The 18021-nt window shown below is 32.1% G+C and overlaps 2 protein-coding genes across 2 annotated transcripts in view; both read right to left on the bottom strand.

Annotated features, from left to right (window-relative positions):
- The window catches only part of LOC113814648 (uncharacterized), a 40087-nt gene extending 38650 nt beyond the window's left edge, over positions 1 to 1437 (bottom strand). Inside the window, exon 1 of the mRNA XM_070121456.1 lies at positions 1426 to 1437. Coding sequence (XP_069977557.1) covers positions 1426 to 1437 — 12 coding nt within the window. The remainder of the gene's footprint in view (positions 1 to 1425) is intronic.
- Positions 1438 to 10131: 8694 nt separating this feature from the next.
- LOC113814653 (SWI/SNF-related matrix-associated actin-dependent regulator of chromatin subfamily B member 1-A-like) lies at positions 10132 to 17877 on the bottom strand. The gene is made up of 13 exons (XM_070121457.1): positions 17786 to 17877; positions 17686 to 17690; positions 17369 to 17592; positions 16991 to 17055; positions 16771 to 16846; positions 16190 to 16295; positions 15545 to 15683; positions 15132 to 15272; positions 14743 to 14870; positions 13942 to 14108; positions 12829 to 13019; positions 12494 to 12625; positions 10132 to 10858 (listed from the first exon to the last, which is right to left on the bottom strand). The coding sequence occupies exons 1-13, from the start codon at positions 17875 to 17877 to the stop codon at positions 10819 to 10821; spliced, it is 1506 nt and encodes a 501-aa protein (XP_069977558.1). The 3' UTR covers positions 10132 to 10818.
- Positions 17878 to 18021: the final 144 nt, after the last annotated feature.

Genomic DNA, 18021 nt, shown 5'->3' on the forward strand with positions numbered 1-18021 from the left:
TATGTATGTGTCTTTGCACAATGTACATACACACAAATGATTTATGTTTATTTGTCTATGTGTACCATTGTTCTTAGTAATGTAAAGTGTATCTCCCAATTTTAGTTTTGCTGCTTTTTCTAACATATAAATATAACTGTTCTAAATTGTTCCACAAACCAAAAATTTTTTGCCTTAAAGTGACTACATTTTATTCTAATATCATCAGTCACAATATGCGAAAAAAAAGTTAATGAAATGGACCATTGTTTAATGAGAAATTGATTACACTGTGGGGGGATTTTTTTTGTAGGAAGAAAAAAAAATCATTGATTATCATTAAAAACACTTTATTAAGTATTATGGATACTTGGGTTTGGCTTGGTTGGTAAAGTGGTTATCTTGCTTATAATTAAATTTAATTTCTTTTAATTATCTTAAGGATTACAATGTGTAGATGTGATAGTTATTCCCAGTAACATTGGTTCACTTATAATTGAAATGATAATTCCCTTATATTTTTATTGTAAAGTGTGGGTTACCCTGTAAGTCTAAATACGTCCAGGGTTAATTTCCCAAAAGTTTAAAAGTATGTTTAAATGTTTTTTTTTTTTGTAATGCAAAAGTGATATATTTAAGTATGAAGTTATTATGTCTGCTTTACAAATTTAAATGGAATAACTCGAAGATAGTCTAATATTAATCACCCAATCATGTTTTTGGAATTTAAAAAACTGTGTGATTCTGTGTGTTAACAACTATTCTTTGTTTTTATCTCTAATCTAAAATTACTTTGATGACAGAAGGCCATATATTTTTTCCTCAACCCTTTCCACCCCTGCCCCCCTTATGTCCCTGATCCCTTCCCCTTTGATGCATTTGCAGTTGGCAAGACATTAGCTTTTAGCTTTAGTTTCAAATTTAACCCTTGTTAACTCCATGTAGAATACCAAAGTAACTAACACCCCCCCCTGGAATTTACATTTGCCTTTTTTGGTAACGGCGTATCTGTAGTTAATATGTACCCGGATGGAGGGACAAAAAAGGGGCCCCCAAGACAGAATGTCCCGCAACTTAGGATGAAAATTTAAAGAGCCGTAGTTTCCTGTCCTTATATAGATTTTGTTGTTTAGCTAAAGCAGTATTATCTGCATGGCCCCTGTTAGATATATCTGGGGTATCATCAAAGTAAAAAAGTGGAAGGCAAGACAGGAAAATTTAATAGGTTGGGAAGAGGGTTTTTTTCATTTTGTGAAATTTTGGCCCAAAAGTTTAATATAATCCTTTTTTGAGTTATTTAAATGATGGATCTGTTTTTTAATTTTTTTTTTTTTTAGTTTTTGAAGTGATAAATTTCTTTAATTATGAACCAACAAGTTTAAATGTGCCCAGAAACTCAGTTATCATAAATTTTTTAAAAATTTTCCTAATGAACACATGGCATACCGTTGCAGTCATGCCCATAAAAACTTTTAATTTTTTTAATGAATATAAAAAAATCATGGCATTGTAATGAAGAATCACTTTTTTTCCAAACCATCAGTTATTTTCCCCTCACCCACCCATATTGGTTTTTTTCATAAAAAAAAGGGGGGAAAATAATCATCTAGCACACTTTTGGGAAAACCCACAAAGAAAGGGGGCAAAAGGAAAAATAAGGAAAAAAGGAAGGGATGGGGGAAAAGGGACTGGAGCCAAGAGGTACCCCCTGTTGTCGGGCGAAGCTTTTCCCTCAGGGGGGAGGGGAATGGAGAAAGGGCTAGGTCGGGGATGGGGAGGCAGAGGGTACCCCCATGTGACCTTGCGTGGCTCTTCCTCAGAGGGGGATGACACGCCCTCCACTCCCGGTCCCGCCAATGTCCCGCTCCCGAGGCCGCCCGGAACCCGTTCCTGCCTTCCCCTGCGCACCTACCCCCGGGATTTCCCCGGAAGTGTGCCGCCTCCCCCCCTAAGCCGCCTCCCCCCAAACAACTGGTCGCAAGTGGTCGGAACCGCCCTTGGTCCTCAAGAAGGTGCAGTGTTGCTAGCCTCATTCACACGTATTAAAACCCCTACACTCAATGCCCATTACAAACATCATTCCCAGTGTCACTTCCCCTTAGGGGGGGATAGGAAACTGAACCGGGATTTAAAAACCCGCCAGGGGTTTGGGTGGGCATGGTTTTTGTTTGAGTATTGTTGTTGGGGGGGGAAGGTGTTCATGTTGTGGTGTGTATTCTCAAAACAAACAAGTTGGGATCTTTTTTTTATGATCCATATAACATGTATGCAATAAATAATGCATATAAATAATATACAAATACGTGTGTGTGTGTGTTGTTTGTGTTGTGTTTTTTGTGTTGTGTGTCTGTGTGTTTACGTTTTGTGTACATTATGTTAATTATTATAATATTATATATATATATATATATATATATATATATATATATATATATATATATATATATATATATTATATTTATATAAAATATTTTTTATATGTATTTTTATATATAATAATATTTTATATATATGAATAATATTGAAAAATATTATATATATATATATATATATATATATATATATATATATATATATATATATATATATATTTTATATATATATATATATACATACACACACATGTATGTATGTATGTATGTATATGTTTTGCCTATTTTGTATGTATAGAAAATATTATTATATATTTATATATATATATATATATATATATATATATATATATATATATATATTAAATTTTTATCTGTATATGTATATGTATGTATATGGATATGGCATGTATACACCTAGATATGCAGATAAAAGTAATCTTTTTCAAGTACTTTTTTATATTGTTCTATAGATGGTTAATACCAACTATATATTCAGCCTGAGAATCTCTTCTTAATAAAATGTGTGTATTTAAAACCCTATACACATATGCAGTCCAACCCAAAAAGTATAGAATAATAAGAGAAAGACTCTGGTTGAATAAAAAATTGTTGAATTTTTACTAACCTTTATAGATTTATGATGCATGGAAATTTATGACATCATTTGACAGATGCTTATTATAGTTTAGAACAGTAACATGCAGTATGTGATATGTGGAATAAAGATGTTGAAAACTTGCATGAAGATAAGAGATTAATGTTTATCAAAAAAAAGGTGCCTTATTTCATCATGAAAATACCTTCTGATAAATGAATGGTAAAAAAATCTATTTTAAAGCATGGGACCAGAATGTTTTTAATACAAGTGTTGATTTATGAATAAAAACATCAATCCATATTTTCTAATGTAAATTTTCCTATAAATACTCGTAAATGGTAAAACAGCATGTTCAAAATTTATAAATGAAAAAGATATTTGAATGAAGTTATTTTTAGGGAAAAATTATCTCAATGAAAAACCCAGTGATATCAAAGGGAAAATGGTGCCCAGGATAGAATTATATTAATTAGGATTGGTATATTTTTCATGGATATTTCTGTATTCCATGTGCAATGGGAAAAAGCCTCATCCTCAGAAACTGTATAACATAGTATTATGACTCAGATTGAGAATTATTTCAAAAGTATTTCTCAAGTTTTTTTTCCCCCCTCATAATGAGGAAAGGGAAGAGCACCCAAGATTAAAAACGAAGTAAAAAATTTTTACACAGGACTTACAAAAGGGGAAAATTCTTTTTTTTTATAGAAATTGAAAACTTTTTTAGGTAGAACTTCTTATAACTATGAAGTACATATGGGATATTTTATTACTTGAATCTTCATTTGGGATGTTTTTTTAAATATGAGGTATTTATATGGGGTATGGGAAGAGAAATAGATTTTCATGTTCTGGTTTGCATTTCTGTGCAACTTGCAACAAAAACATACATTGTGTCCGAAAACCCCCTTTTTCATGCACGTAATAGTTTTGTAATTAACCGATCAATCTTCAGTGCCCTTTATTTATTTGTTAATTACTCTTCTAACTGTTTCTTTGTTGATATCAATTAACTTGTTATTTAAAGAGACTTACCAAAATTTTTTTTTTTAAGTGTTTTCCCCTTTAAAATTTTTTTTCAAATGTTTCCCCTTTAAAAATGATGTTTTTTAAACTTAAATGGCTTGTGTCTGTATGGCAGCATCTTTCGACATGGGATCTTCCCCGTGAATATATTTAGTAAAAAACTCTAGTTGTATCATTTACCTTTTTAGAGGAAGAAATGAACTTGTTTTCAGTAGTTGTAGATTTGGGAAATGTAATTAAGGATTTTAGAGTAAGAAGCATGTATATACAAAAAAAACACACACACACACACACACACACACACACACACACACACACACACACACACACACACACACACACACACACACACACACACACACACACACAACACACAACACACAAACACAACACACAAAACACACACACACACACCACACCCCCACCAACCACACACAAAAAAAACATTAAATTTAAAATATAATTTTATGTAATTTTATCATTGTATATATTTTGATTATTTATTTTAAAAGTACTGTAAAAACTCATGTTTCAGAAATATTTCTTGTAATTAACTCAAATGTTGATATATAATATTAATCACTATTAATTTTGTTTTCTCTTAAAATTTAAATTTATGGAAATATTTTCTTTCATGACTTTCTTTTTGTACTTTTTTTTTTATTTTCACTTACCTATCCTCAGCCATTTATCCTTCAAAATCTATTCCTCTCCCCCCATCCTAGACTACAGGACAAAATATTTTTGTACCTTTGAAAAAAAAAGGGGGAAAAAAAGTCCATTCCCTCCCCCCCATAAGGGATTCCCGATACCCGCATTTTTGGTGAAGGACTTGTCGTTGCCCATTTCTATGTGGTAATTGGTAGCACGTTGGTCTTTCCGTCCCCAAACTGGCAGTATCAAGCAGGGTGGTAGCGACACTGAATGAACAGGAGACCGCCCCTTTAAAGCAGTGCCTACGTACCTCCAGGTATGGGGTTCTTGCTTCTCTCAGTGAAAATGAGGGTTGTTTTCTTCTCATTATTATTCATACTATTTACATTAGCCTAAGGAACAAATTTTATGCTGGTACATCTGAAAAAATACAACCTATATTGTTATATACCTCACATCTCCCCCCCACATCCCATTTCCTGCAGGCAAGTGACCTGGAGGGGGCCCGGGACCGGCCAGGGAATTTGCTGGGCCCTGGTCAGAACAATGTCCACCATGAGGAAGATGATAATGGAAATAACAACCTCTTAGAAAAATGGTTGTGAAGTTTTATATTAAATAAAAGTGGAAGGAATTTTATGATTTTTTTTTAATTGTGTTTTTTTAAACAGTTATTTATACATGTAAGGATTATATGTGAAGTTGCTTTTGATACATGTTTCTTTGTCTCTTTGTTTTTTTGGCATTTGACTTGATGTCAAATGCATTTTTTTTTTTTACAGATCTGTTGATGTTTGATGATATGTATTGTAACAGAACTTGCCTTTGTTTTTTATTCAATAATACCCAAAAAGATCTAAAATTCAGCACATTATCAAGCCAGAAATGTAACACACCACTATAGTCAACATATACCACAGGTTGAGACTTTTAGTATAAAATAAAACAAAGGAAATTAATTGAACCACAAATCCATGAAAATTACCTTCAGCATATTCACCACAAAAAAGCAGCCATAACTGATTGTCATTGGCTGGCTTTCCCCTGAATCTCATGTGTCTGGGCTTGAAAAGGGTCAGGGATCCAATTCAGAGCCTAGTTACATACTCAGTATTTCATAGCTATTTATGAGGGGTTTACATAAAGTATATATATTTATATCATGTCCTTTTTTCTGTTTGGTGGATATGTTGAAGCTAATATGATATTGGGAATGGCTGATATTGTATGATAAATAAGCGGCTGTTTGTGTATGGTAAATAAGATATTTTTTTTTACAAAATTAGGATAACATGTACTGAGACCCAATAATAAATGCTGTTGCAAACATTCTCCCGCATTATGGTTGATAATATTTATTGACGCAGTGGGTTTTTTGCTTAAGGATATTTGATACATTGTTTTAATGGTGATAAACGTGATGTTTTTAAAAGAATATTCACCACTAAAATGAGTTTTGTCTTTTGAAATTATACAGTGTAATGAGTTTCCATTTCATTATTGTCTACAAAAAAAGATGTGAATAACATCTTTAGATTTTTAGTTCTATGAATATGAAAATCATATATTTATATATACATATTCTTCCTATTCATGGAGGTATTTAAAGTAATTGCAAAATACAAAGTAGATGCATTGGTTCTCACATGAACACGATTTGGTAAGACTATACAAAAATGTGCCTTTGTATTCTATAAGAAGTTTCTTTTTTTTCTTTTTTAACAAGCAAGAAATAGTAATTAAATCTTCGTCTTTAGATCAAATGATGTAACTTCTGATCATTAGAAATAAGTGATTGTAGTGAGTCGACTATTAATGTTTAGAAAAGAATGTTTCCTAGTGCTTGCATCTTTCGCATTCTTTTTTGGTTTCATTTTGTTATTAGAAACCCCATTTTTGTTGGTTTCTTTTGTTGATTCATGTCTTATTTTTTTCTACTATATAGAAGTTAAAATTCTCTATTGCTCTCTCTCTTTAATTTATCTCAAAGAAAAAAAATATAATGCATTTTTTTGTGTATTCATTCTCCTGGGTCGAAGGTGTTTATTCTAGTCTCTTCAGAGGAACTTGTTTATTTTTGTTAAAACCTTTTTTTTGTAGTTTGTTATTTGTTATTAGTAGAAATGCTCCCATATCCACTATACTTTATAATCGACAACGAATAAAGGATAAGTTAATATTTTTGTCTTTTGGATTTGGTAAACCTTTTTCTTTATTTTCCCAAGCAACTACAATATTCTCAGGGTCATCTGAATGTGAAAAAAAGGAAAACTGAAATACATGATATTCTAATACAAAACAAATGATAAGAAAAGAAAAGAGTATTGAAGAAAAGAAAAAGAAAAAAATTATGTGGTCTAAATTACCAACTCAGAAAACTATATGGAATTCTTATAAATATTATATGAAATTTAACCACGCAGTAATGGTGACAGCTATAACCATCATGATGTAACAGCTTATGACATGACTCACAGTGGATGGGCCGGCTGTTTCACAGCTTAGGCCTAGCCACAAAGTGTACACTGTTCTGTAATATTACATCACAAATCAATTGGGCGCTGTCACAATAGGGTTATTAATACTTAATACTAAGTATGCATCACAAAATAGTCTTAAAAATGGTCCTATATGATGAATTCAATTCAAAGTTGGGTGTGAAATTTTTCATAAGAAATGTATCAAGAAAGAAAGAAAGAAAGAAGAAAAATGCAGACAGCTGCCTGAGAGATAAATTAGAAGCCAGGGAATGCATTTGTCCCATTTCCTACACTTTTAACTGCATCCTACTTCAGAGACTGCAACCAAGGCCAAATAAACAAACAACTATTTATCACACAAACAGAGCAGGTTTGCCTGTGCATGGAATGAATACTTACCACCCAGCATTTGGGCCTAGTTTGCCATGTGATTAGATGTCATGTGGCATGTATGGGTTAATCAAATGCACCCACCAAGGAAACAAAAAGCATTCATGAAGAATTGACAATTTGTATATTGAGTCTTCAAACACCTTGATATTGTCATTAGCTAGGGGACAAGATTTGCAGGTTGATAATTGTTCTCATTTTTAATTTTTTCAGTTAAGATCTGAGGGTGCTTCTTGGCCAGTTGAGGTTTTGGGTATTAATAATCTGCAACATCATTTTGCCTTATGACAAGGAAGTCTATGTTATATATGCCAATTTGAAAATATGTTTCTTCATAAAATACATTCTAGCCCATCCTATTATCTGCAACTTTATCTTTCCATGATTTTTTTGCTTTTGCTTTAATTTCCTTTTACTAAAGTGAGCAACAGTAAACAGACAATGAATATCATGGTTTGTCCTTGTAATGTCTTCTTTTGTATAATGCATTTCCAGCCTATGTACCATAAATTCAGGCATTTTTAGAGATACATATCTAATGAAAAATATTTAAAAATTGAGAATTTCAATTCTAGGATAGAAAATACTTCAGTCTTCAGTCTTAGGCATTAAGACCTTTGTTGTGGATGGCATCAGGTATGCTATGGTTGCACTGGATCAAGTTGTAGGTGGCAATACATCATGACACAGTCTGTGTCATTAGCTCATCAAAGGGAGCTTATCTTTCTATTATAGAAGTAGTGTTATTTATCTGGCATTATGATTAGATACAGGGACCTGTCTTACAACTGTATTGCTGCTATATTAAGTACAACTGCATACATTTCTGACTTCCACTCACTAGGATTACAGAATTTTAACTAACATTTTGGTCATTTTGAGAAAATTGCTTGAAAAGTTTGATTGCTAGTTGTGCATTTGCTTATAACTGAATATTTCAGGTTAGTGTTCGGAATGTTCCAGTGTCCTCAATACTTGACAATTTCTGAGCCTTATTGTGTTTTCATTATTCAAATGTAACAAATGGAACCTTGTAGCTTTGAAAGTTAAAATGCAATTTACACAGTTCTATTTGATTTGACAAAGTTTTTAAAAGAGTAATGGAACAATAAAACTAAGTAAATAAACCAGCTTCTTTGTGATTATTGCTACTGGTACCAAATTGCAATAACAGCACATCACTGCTGCTTAAAAACAGACAAAAAGTTTTGTGGTCCTGACTCACAGAGCTATTGGCTACACTGGTAGAACATGCTTTTCAATGCAAAGTAGCTCACAGAGTTACAAGAATACCAAACCCCTTATCGTGCCTAGGAAAATTTGAGCTTGGCTTTTTTTTTTTGCTTTACCCATCAATAAGGAAGTTGTGACAAACACTAATCTGACTCAATATCGAAAGATGCTTTATAGTACTCTTTGTCAAGCAAAGGCATGAATTTCAACATTGCCTTAAAATCAGCTATTTTGTTCAGGGGAATCTTATTCAAGCTGGCTGCATTCTGCACTCACATCTTCAAATTTTCAAACCTGATCTCCCTGTCATGCCTTCCTCTCTTCATGGGCTTCACATTCTAAACTTCTCAGCCTGATGGGATGTTTTATACTAAACCTCAAACGGCCTTGCAGAGGATAATTTCATTGCAGTTACTTTGGAGAACAGGACTACCTTGTAATCAAAGGATTTGGGACAGGTTTGGTAGTTCTTGAAGTGAGGACCCCTCATTTGGATGACATTGTAATAGCATTCTCTGCTTGCTTTCAGCATGATTCAAATTACAGACACAGGAGAACAGAATTGAGCTACAACCATTGCCATTTCCAAGACACTATGAACATTATCGATATCCTGTACTGCAGAATGACTAGAAGTACAATACTTCGTGGTCACTGTTTCAGTATTTGGATGGTGGCAATCACACAGTTTCCATTTTGAAGGACATGACTATCACTCCATGTGATGTGTTTCACCTCTTGATGTTAACGAAACCTCTTTCAAGTATTTGTATGACTATGGTTCCTATGTCACTGCCAGACCTTCCACTGGAAAGTAGTCGATAAAACCGTTATTTTGAAGGTGTCCACTAGTGAACTGGAACCTTGTGATTCTGTTGTGAACATTAGACCACAAGGTCTTATTGCTCCAAATCCTATTATTAGATAGAATTTTGTAATGACAACAATATCCACAACTGAACTCAATTTTGACTAAAACGTTAGTTAGAACCCTGTGATTCTCAGGTCACAAATGTCCTTTATGATATAATCTTCATATCAGACTAAAAAAGAAAAAGAAAGAAAAATGCAATTTACATTTCCTTCTTAAATTCATATTTGCCAAACACGTTTTCAATGTCATTTATTTTTTGCTTTTTTGCTTTTCACACACTATGTGTGTGTGAAAAGTCTTGTAAAAAGAATATTTTGAGGGCATCTTTTTCCATCAAATGATAAGGACCATATTCTAACATACATGTCTGTGTGAAAATTCAAGTAAAAAGAAAAATCTGGGCCTTTTTTCCTATTTCATAATAAGGACCACAGTTAACATAAAAGGCAAATACATAGTTTGACTCTCTCGTTCTTTTACCTCCAATCAATAAAAAGTATGATGAAATGAAAAATACAATTCTTTCTCAAGATTTTAATGAAAAAAACTTACACTTACAGTTCACTTACACACAAAATGGAAGAGAAAATTAGTTTTCAAAATGATAAATAAGTGAAAATAAGTGAAAATTACAGTTCGCTGATGATTATGAAATCTTAAACAAAATAAAAATATATATTTAGGCTTAAATTTTCTTCTACTTTTTGCAGAATAGAAAGTATTTAAAATCATCATAAAGCTGAAGATATGAGACTTCAACAATTTCTTGAATTTACATTTTGAGTTTATTGCCTAAAATTTAAAAAAAATTGCTCAAATTTCAATTTTGATGGAAAAAAAAAGAAAAGTTTTCTCTCTTTCACTCTACATATTGTATACATATATCTATTCTTTTCCATATACTCAGTATCATAATTATTACCTGAGAATAATCAAATGAAGAAAAGCTTTTCTTTTCTCATAAAATACATAGTTGGAAAAAAATCAGAATTTCATCACATCTCCAGCTTATGTTTCTGTGCACGCTAGCATGCAAGCGGACATCTCCAGCGTGACCCCATTCTGCAAATCCCTCTCGGTTGAGCTGATATCACTATGGTCCAACTCCATACACTTCATGAGGACTTTAATTCCTGTCTGTAATTAATTCTTACACAAAGAAATACATACTTTTTTCTCTAAAATACCAGCAATTCACACTCAATAGAACTACCACACTGGCGTTGTGTTTGCCAGTCGTCGCATTCTCCTGCAATGGACAAAGAAAAATGTATGAGGAAAGAAAATAAAATCTAAATGAAAAATACGTTTATCCCTTTATATATTTCATATTCATACGTATACATACAAATTTACTTATATCTATCTATCTATATCTGATATCTATCTATATATATATTCATATATATATATATATATATATATATATATATATATATATATATATATATATATATATATATATATATATGTATTCATATATATATATATATATATATATATATATATATATATATATGTATATATATGTATATATATATATATATACATATATATATATATATACATATATATATATACATATATATATATACATATATATATATACATATATATATATATATACATATATGTATGTATATATGTATTTGTATAAATGTACACATATATGTATGTGTACATAAGTATATATGTATATATGTATACATGTATATACATATATACATACATACGTATATACGTGTGTGTGTGCGGGTGCGTGTGTATATATATATATATATATATATATATATATATATATATATATATATATATATATATATATATATATATATATGTATATATGTATATATGTATATATGTATATATGTATATATGTATATATGTATATATGTATATATGTATATATGTATATATGTATATATGTATATATGTATATATGTATATATATATATATATATATATATATATATATATATATATATATACATATATATATAAGTATATATATGTATATATGTATATATGTATATATGTATTTATGTATTTGTATTTATGTATTTATGTATTTATGTATATATGTATATGTATATACGTATATACGTGTGTGTGTGTGTATATATATATTTATATATATATATATATATATATATATATATATATATATATATATATATATATATATATATATATATATATATATATGTATATATGTATATATGTATATATGTATATATGTATATATGTATATATGTATATATGTATATATGTATATATGTATATATGTATATATGTATATATATATATATATATATATATATATATATATATATATATATATATATATATATATATATGTATATATGTATATATGTATATATGTATATACGTGTATACGTGTATACGTGTATACGTGTATACGTGTATACGTGTATACATATATACGTGTATACGTGTATACGTATATACGTATATACGTATATACGTATACGTATATACGTATACGTATATACGTATATACGTATACGTATACACGTATACCTATATAGGTATACGTATATAAGTATACGTATACGTATATACATATATGTATATGTATATACGTATACATATACGTATATACGTGTATACGTGTATACGTATATACGTATATACGTATATACGTATACGTATATACGTATACGTATATACGTATATACGTATACGTATACACGTATATACGTATACATGCATACATACATATATATATATATATATATATATATATATATATACATATACATATATATATATATATATATATATATATATATATATATATATATATATATATATATATATATATATATATATATATATAGAATCACTCCCATTGCAAACGAACCTGGTGTTTCTGTCTTGGTCCCTGATCTTCTTCTCCATCTCCGCATCGGTGAGTGTCTCGAGGAATGGAGACCATTGTTCGGCCTCGCTCTGGGAACGGAAGGGGACCTCTACCACTGGCAATGGGGCCTCGCTGGAGAGAAAGGAAGGGATCCTAATCACAAAGTACACGTAAAAAAAAAAAGAAAGAGAGAAAACTTTCTCTAACTAGGCACAATAATACACAATATCTACATATACCTCTCAATCTATACCTTAAAGTAAAAGACCTTCATGGCATCTCATTCTATCGCACCATCCCCTATAACCTAACAAAAGTCCCTGTAACCAACCAACCTGAAGGCATAGGTGCGCTGGTGCCAAAAGAGTTGTCCACGGACAGAGTAGGCGATGGCAGTCACAAACTCCCCCCCTAGGCCCAACTCAGAGCAGAGGCGTGTTGCAAAATCTTCTGGGGAGTTTTCTGGCTCGGCCATATCCCACTCGAATTGGTCGTTGAGAGAGATGTTGCCCACGTGGATGTTTAGCTAAGGGGGACGAGGTGATGAGGTTTAGAAATGTACTATTTAAATTAATACACTGTGAGGATATGCGTAATAATGAATACATAGAAAAATAAGAACGCAGAAACAAAATATCCACATGAGAAATGTAGGATTTAAAAAGAATGTACAATGAGGATAGTAATAATGAGTAAACATAATAATAAGAACACAGAAAAAAATTCAGATAAGGGGAGATGAATGGCAGATAATGGTAAGGATCTTGAAAGATAAAGTATGTAAAACTTAATTCACATTGCTAAGCTTTCATGGAGATTTAGAGTAAGAATGCAATAGGCAAAAAAACAATAAATATATTTCTAAGACATAAATTGTATCAAAAATAGACAGAAGGAAATAATAAAAAAGATAAAATAAATTATATATACATATAAACAACAAATATTCAACAGCAGGAATTAAATTTGCGTGGTAATAGAAACAATTCATGTAAATATACATGAAGAAAGAAAGAAAGAAAATAATAAATGCTTTATATTATGTGTTATTTCCAATATGACCCACAGAAACACATGAAAAACAAGATAAATCAGACATGCATAATTTCAAGCAGGCATGCAAAAACTAAAACACACACACACACACATACAAAAGAAATTACATGCATGCCCCCACCCCCCCACCCCCCCGCCAAAAAAAATGCATAAATACTAACCACACCTCCCTCCTACAATCATATATACTTATACATATGTGTATGTATATATGTATATGTGTATATACATACATGCATATATATATATATATATATATATATATATATATATATATATATATATATATATATATATATATATATATAAATATATAAAAGAAAGAAAGAAAGAAAGAAAGAAAAAATAATACTAAATCACAATACCCACACCCACACCCACATTGAGGATACCTTAATGACAATACGTGTATCAGAGTGTTCGGAAATGATGGTCTGCGAGGGATACTGGTCGACCTGCTGCTTGATGGCCGTTGAGATGGCTGGCACAAACATGAGAGGGTTAAGGTCCAAGTCGTCACACAGGAGCTCCGCAAATTGCTCGGGACTAATGAGCATCTCTGTTTGGAAGGGGAATGAGAAGACAAAAACACTCAGTGGGTATACTCCTAGTAAAGATTGAGTGAGGAGAAAAAAATAAAAAATAAAAAATAAAAAAAGGTAAATAAATGAACATGAGGAGGATTTTTTTTTTTTTTCCTGTAAAAGGATTGAATTCAAGATAAAAAGTACAAGAAATTAGATAAAACATGAAATGAGTAAAACTTCAAGAGAAATTAGTATTAAAGAAAACAAAACAAAAGGAAAGGAAAGAAAAAAAAAAAAAAGAAGAGAGAAAAGTATCCCTAGTTTCTTTGCAGTTATTACACAGAAAAGTTCCGTTTCCAATTTGTAAAAGTGAAATAACAATATATCAACATGAATGATTGAATCAATGGAGTACAATTCAGAGGAGGAAAAGGAGAAAGGGGAAAAAAAGAAAAGTAAAAGAGGAGATGAAGAGAGTGAAGAAAAAAATCAGAAAGAGGAGGTGGCAAGGAAAGAAAGAAAGAAAGAAAGAAAGAAAGAAAGAAAAAAAAAAATCAGAAAGAGGTGGCAAAGAAAGAAAGAAAGAAAGAAAAAAATACAAAAAACATACAAAATAAAAAGACGAAACACAAAGCCAGCACAACAACTCTGAGAACCAAAACATACCATTTCTGTTCCAAGTGAAAGTGTCCCTGAGTTTCTGCCCCTCGATCTCCATGTCAAGACGGATGGGAACGAGCTCTTCTTTCTGGCATGAGTTCTCGTGGATCTGTGCTGGGTCAAGGTCATCGTAGCTTGCGGATAGAGAAAATATGAATAAATATAAGAATGGCAATTTACTAGGCAAAAGAAATGCTAAAGATAAAAGAGCAACAAACTTATTTAATCCACTAGGCTGAAAGTACAATGAAATAACAGATCATAATAATATGGACAGACATACTTTCCAACTTTAATAAAACTATCATCGAAAAACAAAGAAAGAAAGCAAGAAAGAAAGAAATCCTGCACTACCTCTATACAAAAACAGCTCCCTCTACTAACTACTAACTCACCACATGGGGAATGTTCGTATCTTCTTGGAAATTATTCTGTTTCTGTTGATGGGGGTGGCCTGAGGAACGGCATCGAGGTGGGAGGAGTTGGAGATAGTGGGGACCCAGGGAGCCGCAGGCTTCTTCACCTGCCTCTCTGCTCTGCTGGTAATATAAACAGGCAGACTGGGGTTACTTACAAAGACATGCAACCACACAATCATACATGCACATATATAATGTATTAAAAAGTCATTATACCTTGAACACATACATGTACTGAGCCGCAGTAATATGAAAAACATACATTTGAAGAGTTTTCAAACAGAATATGAAAATAAGAGCATGACTTAAAACAATATGGACTCCATAATAATCAAATCTAAAACACAAACATCATAAGAGGAGAAAAACTATAAATCTATCAAAATTACCTTGCTGCAGCTGCCTCAGGGTCTTGCTGTTGCCTTACCGACACTGCTTTGTATTTGTCCTCATTGCCTTCAATAATGTCCTCCACCTCCGAGGCTCTCAGCAGTGAAATGTTAGAGGCCAATACGTGCTGAGTCAGACCTGCCAATATATAAGACTGTCAATGTAAGAAAACTATTTCAGTAGTAATTCAATCATTCATCAATATAAAAACAAGTGATAGTAATGATGACAAAGATAATAAAATATAATAAACACAATGAAAGTAAAAAGTCTTAAAGATATATATGGAACAAAACTGATAAATCCACCACTAAACAGAAGCACTATATTCCTTCATAAAAGCAAACAAAATGTACATTAAAATCAACATCAAAAGGCTAGTCTAAAGAAGCTAGTATGGGTTTAGTCCTTCTAATAAAGCACTTCCAATTAATTTATTCAATTTCTATATTTTGTTGGCTCATGTCTAGGGAAAACTTGACTTTTACATCAGTATTTACAATTTATGGGGAAATGTTTTTTTTAGGGAAGAGATGTAAAAGAAAATTCTCCAAAACATGTACAATAATGGAATCAAAACCCTAATGCTGTTGTTTCTAGCTCTTGTAACCATAAAAGTTTATAAAAGTTTAATGACAACTTACCCAATTCCATCAACTTCTTTCGCTCATCATTGGTTATGGATCTCCTGTACATGCCAGGGAACTTCTTGTAGAGTGACCCACGGAACAACCGCAGGTAGTTGCCCACCTGTAAAATAGAAAGGGTATTAGAATATGTAACAGGATATAAATCATTCTTACCAGTGAATCAATGTACTTTATGACTGGAGACTGAACGAGCATGGAATTATATTAGACTAATGCTTATTTATTTACAAAAATTATGAAACCAATCTAATTCCATATTAAAAGTTTAGTCAGCCAATTTTAATTCATTCCATATTCCAGTTTGCTATAGCAATAACAATTCAATTCTGTGTTCCATGTATGACTAGACTGTTACCTAGTACCTTAAATTAATCTTTACTTCATTTCATTTTTTATTTATTGACCCCTTGGATTTGGTTAATTTACAGCAATCACATGGCCCAAAATAAGGGCATTGGCCTCATGTTAGCGGATGCTCTGACATGATCATGGCCAACAGAGCTCTTACTTATATATTCAGCAAGATAACAAGCTTGGACTGAAATTTCTAGGACGGGCTTCAGGCTTCAACTTACAAAAACATGGTGGAGGTTTTGTTGGTCTTCTGTGAGAGTGGAGATAGTATAGAGGCCAAAGTGATTACCTGAGTCACTGTGGATGTATTTTTCATAAACAAAATTAGGCTTACCATCACACACTTTTTGAAGCAGGCTATCTCTTTGTGTGGTGTGTATCCTTACAACCCAGCATTTAAGCTTGGCTTATCAACGACAAAAATTGGTGCCCACCATCAACATCAAGTTTGGTGTGATTTTAACACATTTAATGTGGCAGCGCTTGGTACCATACCAATTCACGAGCTGGGTTATGCATAGAGTTAGCTGCTTAAATTGCTGAATCCAGTTGCGTAACAGAAATCACAGCACCGAAAAAACGGGATGTGGTTATGTATGTGGCCAATATCCTGGCATGTCATACAAGTGTGAGGGATGGTCTAGGCTAGTTATGATGTGACAGGATGGAATCTTATAGTGAGTGGATAATGGGCATAGCCTCCAAATAAAAACACCATAACTTATCAGACATAGTGGGCCTGTCACTGCCAGTGTCGTCTTACAATGACAAACTACTACTATAAAGATACACAGTACATCTGGGTGAATCCATCATTACCAATCTTGATGGATCAAAAGTTGATAAATTTGGAAATGCAGCTCCACGCTGTTCTTTGGGTGAATAGAATAATTTTCCAATAGCTTTTATCTTGTTTCGAACGAATATACCACTCATTTCCTTTGCAAAAGAAGCATAACTACAATATCGGTCCCGAAAGCTGGGGATGGCATGGTACATATCAGGGAATTTTGCGGGTAATTTCAAGAAATATCGGTAGAATACTAGCAAGCATAGTGTAGTAACACATTTCTGAGTTGTACAGGGGGCCCTGCCCCCTTAAACCACTTTCTGGGGGGCTGCCCCTCACCCCTCACCTGGTCTAGAAAATTTTCACTTTATATGTTCCAATTAGATTGGTTTCAGATTTTTGGTAAATAAATAAGTATTAGAGCCCAGGCAAACCATGTATCTGACGTTTTCAACAGATATTGGGGACTTTGCCCGTCCATGCACAAATCTAATAGGCTCATTTGATTTCCCTTGCATATGTCATCTGCTACAAACATGTCCGATTTTCCGTCGCTTAACAAATATTTTGTCCTTTTGTTGTGACCCTGGAGGTGTAAGGTTACCGCATCTCCTGGAAATTGTGGATTTTATACCCTCCATAACTACATTATTATAAATTTGCGCAGAAAATGGTATAGAAG

This window comes from Penaeus vannamei, chromosome 4 (assembly GCF_042767895.1).
Source record: "Penaeus vannamei isolate JL-2024 chromosome 4, ASM4276789v1, whole genome shotgun sequence".
NCBI classification, from domain to species: domain Eukaryota; kingdom Metazoa; phylum Arthropoda; class Malacostraca; order Decapoda; family Penaeidae; genus Penaeus; species Penaeus vannamei.